The sequence below is a fragment of the Nanorana parkeri genome, unplaced genomic scaffold (genome assembly GCF_000935625.1).
Source record: "Nanorana parkeri isolate BGI_ZX_2015 unplaced genomic scaffold, ASM93562v1 scaffold1246, whole genome shotgun sequence".
NCBI lineage: Eukaryota > Metazoa > Chordata > Amphibia > Anura > Dicroglossidae > Nanorana > Nanorana parkeri.
The window spans coordinates 346657-358466 of record NW_017307514.1 but is presented as its reverse complement, the minus strand read 5'-3'; the positions used below and the strand labels follow the sequence as shown (position 1 = coordinate 358466).

At 43.3% G+C, this 11810-nt stretch overlaps 1 protein-coding gene across 1 annotated transcript; it reads right to left on the bottom strand.

Annotated features, from left to right (window-relative positions):
* Positions 1-238: 238 nt before the first annotated feature.
* LOC108797226 (mas-related G-protein coupled receptor member D-like) lies at positions 239-1165 on the bottom strand. Its single transcript, XM_018568795.1, has one exon. The coding sequence runs from the start codon at positions 1163-1165 to the stop codon at positions 239-241; it is 927 nt and encodes a 308-aa protein (XP_018424297.1).
* Positions 1166-11810: the final 10645 nt, after the last annotated feature.

Here is an 11810-nt window from a genome sequence, read left to right as displayed (position 1 = left end):
AATCCATGCTGAACAGCACGGATGGGTGAATCTCCTGCTGTGCCCTTTTTTTCTGACAGTGGCTGGCGCCACTGTCAGAATATCCGAACGGTTGGCTGCAAGTATCATTTGGCTGAGCAATTTCCAGCATGTTCCTTCAGGCTAGAGTTGATCTAATGATTGACCGCTGTTGAAGGAATAGGGCTCAGTCAGTAGAAATCTGCTTTGTGTGTACCCAGCTTTAATATGGCTCTATGTATTAGTTGTTTTGTGACTCATTCTCATCAGCTTCCTCCCTAAAGGCTCTTTGGAGGGCTTCTATGATCGAGCGATGGCTCTTTTGTTTAGATTTCCTCCCAGCAAAAAAGTAAATGTAGGGGTTGACGATGCGATTAACAACTGTGTAAAAAACTGCCACAAAGTATATGCTTGCAGTACTCCAATCAGTTGGTATTAATCTGAAGAACATTAAAAACCACAACATATTAAATGGAAGAACTGATAGGATGAATACAAAAACTGCAATGACGATATACAGTTTAGGTGTGTATCGCTGTTTAAATGTCCTCTTTACTTTGAAGAGCAAGGTGAAACTGGAAATGCCCATAATTGGTAGGCAGATTCCATTGGCTAAAACAAAAACTATTATTTGAACTACTGAACACTGTACGGTTTGATCCATGAAAGCTTCTGTTGTACACACAAGGTTCTCAAGGAGACTTTCCGAACACCAGAGAATCCAAAGAGCAGTGCACATAATAGTGGACAAGTTCCTAGGCCGATGACTTTGATACCAAAAGGGGAAAAGGGCAAAGCTACATCTTTCCATGCTGACAGCTGTAAGGATAAACATTCCAGAATACTGCATGGTATCATAAACTATTTCGATGAATAAATATAATTTCTCCTTCCCTATAAAGTTAGGATGTGTACCAACGAGTCTATTTATCTGGACCATCAAGATCACCATAGTAAATATAATAAACAAGGCATCAGCTGCAGACAGATTCATAATATAAACTGTGTATTTGTTTCTCTGGATCTTGAAGCGTAGGTACCAAAACACAATAACATTTCCAACTAGGCCAACAACACAAAGACATAGCGCTACAGCAGCCGCTATGGTAAAATGTATGTAGGAATATTTGTTATAGCCACTAGAGGGTTTAGCCAGGGTGTCATTCATGCTTGTAATATTCATCTTTTCTTTAGTATTAGTATATATTCCAAATGTGTTATTGAAATGTATCTTCTTCCACCTGTGTTAAATAGATTACCACAAATAATTATTAGTAAAGCAGAAGTCAGCAGCTGAGATAGATACAATTATAGGAGGGAAAAATATGCATTTGTTTGAATCTTATGCATTTCCATTTAATTTAGAAGTTCAGATTATATAATGCGGCAATAAAAAATGAAAAGTTCTGGGACTGGAACAAATATAAAGTGGATCTGCTGGTCATAATAACCAGATCAGATTTTTTTTTTTGTCAGTGCAGAATGCAGAATCAGTGCAGGTTGTAAATCAAGTTAAAACCTAATTACAATGGGCAGTGGCTTATTTTTTTTTTTCTTTGTTCCATGTAATCCTGTTCACACTAATGCATTATTGCACATCATGCTATGTTTTAATGTGCTTCGTAATGAGGCAGTTTATTCATTTGCATGGGCTGCCTAATGCACCTAAACGTATCACAAAAGGTGCATGCAGCATTTCTGTCAGTACACCATGCAGCAACACGTTACCACAGCACAGTAGAGAGAATGAGCCCTCAGAGTTGGGCTCTCTGCCTCTTGCTTGAAAACAATCAACTGTGCCCAGAGAGGCGCAAGTGATTTGGACTGGAGTTCCACATTAATCAATAATATGTTCTTTATGAATTGCAAACATAGAGGGGTGAATTTATAAAAAATGAGCAAAGAGAATCTGGAGCAGTTGACCATGGCAACCAATCAGCTTCTCTTTAATTTTCAAAGCCTAACTGAACAAACTAAAGAGAGAATCTGATCAGTTGCCATGGGAAACTACTCCAGTTTCTGAGGGTTAGTCACTAAGGAGCCGAAGGATTAAGCCGAACCATCAACTAATCCTTTGGCTCGCTTCAACTGCGGGAGCCCTTTGGTTCAGTGGAACCGAAAGGCCACTGTACGGGCTATTCACAATAGCCCGTACAGCAGCTGAAAGCAGCCAAAGGGCTCTGCCGAGCCGAACGCATATGCTTCGGTTCGACTGAGTTTAACACACAGCCTAAGCAGGGAGGACAGTCTGCCGAAGCAGACTGTTATCTCCACAATATGTAAACAAATAAAACACAGCATGGGGTCCTCCTCCCAAACATTATAAATGGGAGGAGGGACCCCCATTTAAAATTCAAAAATGCCCTGACCAATCCTAGCCTGTCTACCCCACTGATATCGGGCAATTTCCTGTTTATTTTTTTGCAGCTGCTGTCTGAATACAAAGAAAAAAAAAAAAAGCATCAGATAACATGCTATGGTTTTTTTTTCTACTATGACAGCTGCTGCAGGGTGCCGTCAAAGTAAAGAAATACAAATAGCATAAGAATGAATAGCTAGGCTGCTATTGGCCATTTCAAATTGAAATAGCCAATAGTAGTCTGGCTATTGCACCCCGCCTAGTGCTGCTGTCAATCAGCAGAGGTGGACCTGATGGAGAACTTCAGGTCCACCTCTGCTGATTGACAGCATCAGTAGGCGGGTGCAATAGGCAGCCTACTATTGGCTTTTCCAATTTGAAATGGCCAATAGCAGCCTAGCTGATCATTCTTATGCTATTTGTTGTTATTAAAAGATGTGGATCCGCGCTTTATGGATAGCCCTGATTTAATATCCTGATACCAAAGCAGCTGCGCTTTCAACCCTGGGGTCCAAATAGATAAAGTGTATAAATTGTGCAGCGCTAAAAATTAAAGTGCATAATATATATAAAAATGTAAATATATAAATATATATAATTAAATATATAAATATATATAAATTAGATAATAAGACAAATCTATAATATACAGTGTATAACAATTTAAATCCTTATAAATACAGTGTGTCCACAGTGTTAAATATCCAGTGTAAAACCATATATAGTATCAAAAATTACAATATATAATATTCTCACTCATGTGTTTTACCCTAATAAAGTGCAACAGTGATAAATTAGTATCAAAACATTTCAGTGAACAGCTGATGACAAAATATAAAACTATAAGAAAGTCCCAAATTAGAAGCCGTGATATGATTGAAATTTGGATCCAATGAACATTTCAAGCAGATATCTCCAATCGGTGCATCAGTTGGTGAATTCTTCCCACACCACGGTGCTTTCAAACTATCCCCTTTCGGGTGTGTACTCACCACACGGGTTGAGATATTAAAGCAGAAGATCCCAAGTCAGAGGGTCCGCATCCCCAATTGTTTACTCTTGATAACACTCCGTCCGTTAAAGTGCTGTTGTCTGTGTTGAGTTGTCTGGGTACCAGAGTAGTTGCTCATCTAAGCTGCCAATCCTTCCTCCAGGTGGAGCAGTATAAAGGTTGTGGCAATGTAGACAACGCCCTTCTTCTCCAGGAACAAAAGGCTTTTGAAGAAGCTGATGATCAATCCAATGCAGGACGTACAGGATCTCACTGTGAGGAAGAGGGAATCCAGACTCACAGGAAACAAGGTAGATGGTGGGCAACCGCAGGGATTACAGAGACAAGAGATAAACAGGAAGTCCAACTGGGTGTAAAGACACGTTACTCTAAAGGAAGCTTGCAGCAGCTGTCAAGGTAATAGAAAAAAAAAAACATAGTAGGGGAATCAGCAGATAACAGGGAGCTAATGCTGTGATCTGATATCACGGGGGCTCCGCCGACTTCTCAGTGTGTAATGACAGTTTAGCATCCCCTGGTTACTAGGTAACCAGGGGATGCTGAACTGTCATTACCAGGGACGTGCTGTCAGGGGAGGCAGAGCCTCACCTAGAATTATGGAGGAAAAAGCTGTCAGCTTCATATCTTTTTCTCCATTCAGATCCCCTTTCAGATGTGTAACCTGTCACGGAGCCTCAGCGGTGAGGAGCAAGTGAGGGACAGGGAGGCTCCTCCCCTCCTCATTTACACTAGCTTGGGGGTGGGGCTTCGGCCTACGGGGCGGGGCTGGGGAATGCCTCACCCCGAGATGTACCGCATGTCACTGGTCTTTAAAATGAGAGCTTAGCAGAGCCGGCTTTGATATCACCGCCGGCTCCAGCGAGCTCTCATTGTAATGACAGCTGGTCCTGGCCAATGGAAAACAGTTGGGCGGAGCTAGTTGTAACTGCTAGCTCCGCCCAATCATTTTCCATTTTTTAAAAACTTTAACTGTTTTATTATTCTGCACGGTACCACGGAGGCTCAAGCCGAATGCCACTGTTAGTATGGGGCCCGCCGGCTGCTGTGAGGAGGGAGCCGCAGAACAAGGAGGCACTGAAGACAGCCCTGCAGGCACATCATGGGGCCTCGGACGGCGGTGAGGACCCAGCAAACAGAAAACACATAGGCAACAGGTGAAGACAGGCCAGGAAACAGGTGAGGACAGAAGACCAGCCAGAAGAGGTAAGGGTAAAGAATTCATTAAAATTCAGAGTTAGGACTTACCGGTAACTCTATTTCCATTAGTCTTCCAGGACAGCATCACGAGATGGAATCTCCTCCCCCACACACAGGAAACACGTCACTTAATTTGCTTAAAAGACCCTCCTCTCCTCCACTCCCTCAGTCATCACGAGAACCGAAGGCAAGCTGGAAAAAGACAAGGCACATACAGGCAATACCACCACATCACATTAATACTACAAGCATCAATGGGCGGGCAGTTGCTGTCCTGGAAGACTAATGGAAATAGAGTTACCGGTAAGTCCTAACTCTGAATTTCCCATAACGTCTTCCAGGACAGCATCACGAGAGGATAACCAAGAACTTACCAATTAGGGCGGGACCACAGCTTGTAGTACCTTCCTGCCAAATGCCTGATCCCCTGCGGTATTGAGATCTAGGCGATAATGCTTTGCAAAGGTGGAGAAACTTGACCATGTTGCCGCCTTACAAATCTGTTCCGGCGTAGCACCAGCTCGTTCGGCCCAGGACGTTGCCAAAGCTCTAGTTGAATGTGCCGTCACCAAAGACGGGGGAGGAACATTTAATACTCCATAAGCTTCCATAATGGCCTGCCTCAACCACCTAGCTAAGGAGGATCTAGAAGCTTGCTTCCCCTTGGACCCACCAGAGAACAGCACAAATAGTGATTCAGATCTCCGGAAGTCCTTGGAAATCTTCAAGTACTGGAGCAAACACCGCCTCACATCTAAACAGTGAAAACCTGATTCCCTGCTCCCTACTGGTTTGGGACAGAAAGTAGGTAGAATGATCTCCTGCACCCTGTTGCACCTCGAAGCGACCTTTGGCAGAAAAGCCGGGTCTGTTCGAAGGACAACCCGATCCTCAAAAATAGACAGGAACGGTTCCTTAATGGATAGGGCCTGGAGCTCACTCACCCTACGAGCAGAAGTAATAGCTACCAAAAACACAGTTTTTAAGGTAAGGTTTCTAAGTGAGACCTTATCCAGGGGCTCAAAAGGAGCGGCTATGAGAACCTGCAACACCGTAGACAAATTCCATTGGGGAACCGAACGAACCACCACTGGTCTAAGCCTTTCAAGGGCCTTGCAGATAACTCCTCCCTAACAGAAACCAACAGGTTGCTACTGGCTGCAGCAGACTCTTCCCTAAGAAGACCCTCAATGCATAACCGGAGCTCAACTTCACCGCACAAACTGCACATTTTTTCTTTGGGGCCACCTTTGTTTTTTCTTTAGCCTGAAAGAAACCAAGGAGCCATGTTACCCACTGTCCTTCACTCAAAAAACAGGGTTAGAGTGCCCCTCAACACCAAAGCATCCAACACCAAGGGACCCCAGGTGGAGGAAAAGAAACATCAGAGGTAACAGGGAGGTAAGATAGTACATATCTTCCATAACTGAGCCGTGCTGGTGCTTGGAAGACCGGTATCCGCAGTCACTGCAAGCTGCAGGGGTAAACCAGGATCCATGTCCGCAGAGCCTGTTAAAAAGAAGCCTGCCAGCGTTTTCTCTCAGTCACTACTGAGATCCACGCTGTATTAAGGTTTCGTCCTCCCGGTCCCGGCCCGCACTGGGCACTGAAGGGGGAAAGGAAGCCAGCCTCATCTCCTGCAGCGCTAGGAGAATCCCTGGGGCTCACATAAGGTAGGTAAACCTACACCCTCTGCCCTACACAGGCAGACCATAACAAAAGAAGACTTCCCGGGCAGCATCACCACATGGAAGCCCCTCTCAGCGTTCTGTGACGCGCTCCCCAGCTTGACTGAGGAAACACAAAAGACTGAGGGAGTGGAGGAGAGGAGGGTCTTTTAAGCAAATTAAGTGACGTGTTTCCTGTGTGTGGGGGAGGAGATTCCATCTCGTGATGCTGTCCTGGAAGACGTTATGGGAAATAATTATTTGTAGCCTAATGTTGTATAAAGTACTGTTGCAGCAATGCACAATGGCACCCTCTATAGAGGACTACAAATCTCAGCAGTACTTTATACAGAAATGCTATTGTTATATAAAGTATTGTTGGGATGTGTAGTCCTCTATAGCCTGTGCCATTCTGCATTGCTGTAAATATTAGGGTTGCGCCGATATATCGGCCGCCAAAAGATATCGGCCGGAAATGGCACTTTTGGCATAATGCCAAAAGTGCAATTTTTCTGCTGATACAGCAGCATAACCGTGCTTTCTTTCCTCCCCACTGGGCGCTGCTCTGTGTCCCAGCAGGGAGGAGAGAAAGTGACAGCCGGCCGAGCGCTGTGTTTGTGGGGTTTTTTTTGGGTGGGAGCCCCAAAAAAAAAATCTTGCACCAGGGCCCTTTGTTCCTTAGGTCCGCCACTGCCCTCACTGTATGCTGTATATATTAGGTGGGTGAGGGCAGCATTTATTACATTATACATCCTCCCCAATTGTCTCTTTTTGGAACCAATTCCCTGTCCTTTCCTCCTCAGTTTTCTTTTTTTGCACAGATTTATAGACCGCCATAATAAATGCCATACTTAGCAGTCAAAGTGTTACACTACACTAAATCTTACACAAACCTTTTATTATAACATTATTATTAAAGCCAGTATAAAGAAAACATAACGAATAAAGCACATATGGCTTTAGCCAATCATTTTTTGTTTATTAATTCTTCATGAACCATGTAACTGGGGTGTGGAAAGAAGTGTGTCCTTTGCCTACACACTTTGTACTAAAGGGTGTCCCTCATTCTCATCTTAGGAAGTTGGGAGACATGCAACAAACTTTTAAAGAATTAGATAAAAGAAAAAAAAATGTTTTGGATAAATGACTGCATACAAGACAAATAGCAGTGATTTGTACAATTCATGAATTAAGCTCTCTGCATCCTGGGACAGATGCGGTTGCCGTTACCCTGTCAATAACTTAATGGGCAAACCAGCCACATATAAGGGCCAAGTTACACCATCAAGAGTGTGTTCCAGTGTGTTCGACCTTTGGAAAGCAACAGAACGCAACTTAGCCGGCTTACTTGGTTTTGGGCCAGGAGGGGGCGTGGCGGTGCATTGAAGTCAGTGGCACCAGAGCCACGCCACCACCCACGTGCCGCTCACAGTGTGATCTGCAAACGCTTCATGCACTATTTTTTTGCAGATGGCACTGGACCGGAACACAGGCACTAATGTGCCACGCGTTCAAGTCCCAGCAATCTGGCCATGGCTGTGGTGCCATTGACTTAAATGCACCGCCATGCCCCCTCCCAGCCCAAAACAATGTGAACCGGCTGGGTTGCATTCCAGTGCGTTCGAGGGCAAACGCACTCTTGATGGTGTGACTGGGCCCTGAATGGGCACACCTAGGATACCTGCCACAAGAATCCGTAGGTTCTTGCTGCAGGAAACCGTGAATGCACATAAAAGCCCCATGTGCATGAGACCTAAAAGGTTTTGAGTAGATGGAGATTAGGAGAGGCTAAAGCTTGACTATTATGCCACTTTTTAAATGTAATCCACCATTCTTAAAAGTCTCACACTGAGCACTTCCAGTTCCTGTATTTTTTTCAGATCTTGCCTGTACTAAGCATGAGATATATTCAATCTCTAATGCCCTAGCGGAGTGTGTAGCACTGGGAGTAGCATAATGTGGGAATTTAATGCAGCAAATCAATGGAACTAGGGTATGACATTGGGGTTTGGAGTACTTTACAGGGGAAGGATAGACCCTGAGTGTATGGGCAGTATCAGCAGCACCCCGCTAATACTGCCCCAAAGGTTGCAATCTAGCTTGGTCAGGAAAACATTGCCCCTAGAAGCTGTGGTGCTTTAGACCAAAGCCAATGTAAATGACCAAAGGAGGATTATATTTTTTCAGCAAAAATGGAGTTATGCTACTGGCAGGTTTAATTTAAAGTATCATAATATATGATTACGGCTTCTGTATTGCTCCATTAGACCTGACAAGTAACTGACAAATCCACTCAATTCCTCGTGTTGGAACAAACAAAAAAATGGCATCTCTGAAGGCAGTGATATTTTTCAAATCTAAAACTGGGGTCTAAAATCACTGCCATAAATACAAGAAATATGTAAATACATCTACTTTCTAAAGTCACCATTCTTCCGATCCAATAAAGTCTTAAAAAAATTACAAATAGTCTATATCAATGGAAATTAATATAGGTCAGCTCAGTTTATATTCTGTACATCTTATACATTCTGACTAGCACGCCTTTAGTTTAGTAGTGTAAACCAACATTGATTATTAGGAAAACTAAAAATGATACAAGCTTATTATAAGATAGTAGGTCTCACCTGTAATGTTGTTTTTATGTCTCCAGGTAACTATGTAGTTACACCATTCTGGGACAATCATCCATAAGCTGCCTTTGTGATATGAGATAAAAGTGTAAATAAGATGCTGTGTCTGAGTGATAGTTCCTTCTCTGTACTTTATGTGACTATTTCAGGACAAAACTGAATACGGAATTTCCAAACTGAGAAAAGTCAGCATCTATATAGTACCCAAACCTATAATTATTGGGATACACAAGGAAGCATTATATAAGAATGACGTACCTATGATACTTTCAGTACCAGATCTATTTTTATACTTCATACACAAACAATACATTTTCTAAAAACATAGGACTTTTACAATAAAATGATGGTAGTGCTGGTTTTGTATGCCTCACAATAGTTGCACAAATATGTTTATAAAAAGCTAGATTTGCAGTAAAAAAAACAAAAAAAAAAACCCCACTAATTTTGTTTAGTGCACGTGAACATGATATGTTTAAGAGATGCGATGGCTGAGTTAATAAATACAATATGCATCTAGCCTCAAAATATTTCATAATTGAGAACTGTACAGAAGCTATGATACGCAAAATTGTAAATAGGTGGCCTAATAAAAACCTTTACAACTTCTCAAATTAACCTCCTTGCACTAACCCCAAGGCATTACTCAGCTGTGGCATTTCTATGTATTGTGAGTGTTAGATCAGCAGCAGGTGTGTGTGACCCCCCTGGATAGGTTCACACCACAGAAATTAGGCACCACAAACAAGGATTGCTTCAGGTGAAACACACGTGCAGTTTATTCATAACTAGCTACAAGAAAAGTTGAGCAAAACAAACAAAACATGAAAATAAATCCTGGCCTATTGCCACTTACTGTACACACGGTATCCCTCACTACCCACTAGGTGCAACCTTGTGCTGCCCCTAGCACCTATCTCCCAATTCCATCAACTGCCACACAGGTTATATTCTGACGACAGCCGCTGTAAAAAAATAAAAAAAATAAGAAAGGGCACCTCCCTGAAATGAGACGGGAACCTCCCTGAAATAAGGCTTTGCAGGTTGGGATGTCTGCAGGCTGTGTCTCACCACACGAGAATTGTTTTCCCTTTTCCACCACACAGGCCAGCAGGACACTCCCCAGTCTCTTCAGGCATGAAACTGGTTCCAGGGTGGAGCAATTCTCTGAGCAGTCTGGGAGTTCTTATAGAGGCCCTAATGAGCCAGCTTCCTTCAGCTGGGCTCATTACCTCTACCATTCCATCCTCCCAGTACTCCCTCTAGTGGGACAAATCTGCAATCATCCTGAACCTGGGACACACACATGTATGCCATTTTGAATACACCCAGGCGATTTCACCTGCCTGCTGTCACAGTAAGAACAGTTAATCCCAAATATTACTCGCGGTAACTATTTTTATATAGTACCCAGTGCCTGAGTAATGCTCGGGGTAAATGCTAAGGAGGCTGTATATCAGTAAAGTGGAGGGAGAACTAACACTTGGTTGTGAACCCAGAAGTGCTCTGCTTTGAGAACTTCCAAGTTTGCGACTGAAAGATTGCATCTTCTGGTTGGCCTTGTGTCTCTCTGCTTTGTATACTGTCTTCTGAAAAACATTGTGGCTGTTCTTGTCCTTGCTTGGGTGTAGCTGTGGTCTGCAATCTTCAGTGTTTATGCTGTTTACCTAGCATTTCTCATGTATTTTTCAAGTCTCCTAATACTCCAACCTACCAACTGTCTCTGCTTCTGTTGCATTTTGTCTGTTGCACCTTCAGGGCCCATTCACACCATGTGCGGATCAGATGTGGTACGTTACATTTTTTTTCCGCACCAAAAATGCATCCCAATACATTTGTATGTGATTTTTGGGCTCTGTTCACACCGGTCCAGTTCATTTCAGTGCAGGAAAAAAAATGCTGCATTTTTCCTGCACTGGAACGCACCGGAACGCATAACAAACGCACAGCACCCGAACGCAACAGAATCTTTGAGATTCATTTTGCATAATGACATTACCCCACCACAAAAAACGAATTGGAACGCATCACAAACACACCGCATCGCGTTTGCAGATACGCGTGCAGATCTGGTCCGGACATGGTGTGGTAGGGCCCTGAGTCTACTGCCTTTGAAGTGCATGTCCAGGTTATGTGTCTGTAAATGGTTTGTTTCTGCAGTTAGTTCTGCGGGTGTTAGGGCTTGTTCACATCAAAGCGCAGAGCAGGTGCAGAGCAGAGCAGTTACAGAACGGATCAAAACTGCGTCCAATGTATTCCAATGGTATTTTGGTCTCTAGTTCACACCAGAGTTCAGTTCCAGAGCATGTGGAAAAACTGCAGCATGCCCTATATTTTCTGCTCTGGAACGCACCAGATGCATGCAAACGCATCAAAAAAGCCCATTTTAGACTAAAAAAATGTAAAAAAAATTTGAACGCATCTAAAAATGCAGCACAATCGAGGCAAAACACACTGCACTGCATGAGCAGAAACTCATGCAGATCTGGTCTGCATTTGGTGTGAGCAAGCCTTTACCTAGCTTGCTTTCAATTGCGGCTGAACAGTGACTGCATCCAACCAGATGGAGTCACTGTTTAGGAATTCAGCACCTACGGTTTTGGTACGGTTTTACGGTTCAGCATCCTACTGAATACAATGACCAGCTAAGAAGATTCCTTTATCCATGCTGTTTAGAGTGGATGGAGGCAGTGGCATCACAAGGGGGGTGCGGCGTGCACCCGGGTGACACCATTGGAAGGGTGACACCAAAATGACTGACAAGCCATTTTGGTGTCACCCCCTCTGAAAAGTCGGGCACTCACAAACTATATTATTAAACTGTTGTGCCACTGGCCAAATATGCAGTTTTTAACAGTAAACTTTGCTATAGTTTTGTAGATCTGTTGTGGCTGCCACTTCCACTGGTCAATTCAGGTCTATTATCACTTGATGAAAAATAAATC

Excerpts from the sequence above, each read along its gene's own strand:
- LOC108797226 (XM_018568795.1), bottom strand. The coding sequence starts at position 1,165 with ATGAATGACACCCTGGCTAAACCCTCTAGTGGCTATAACAAATATTCC.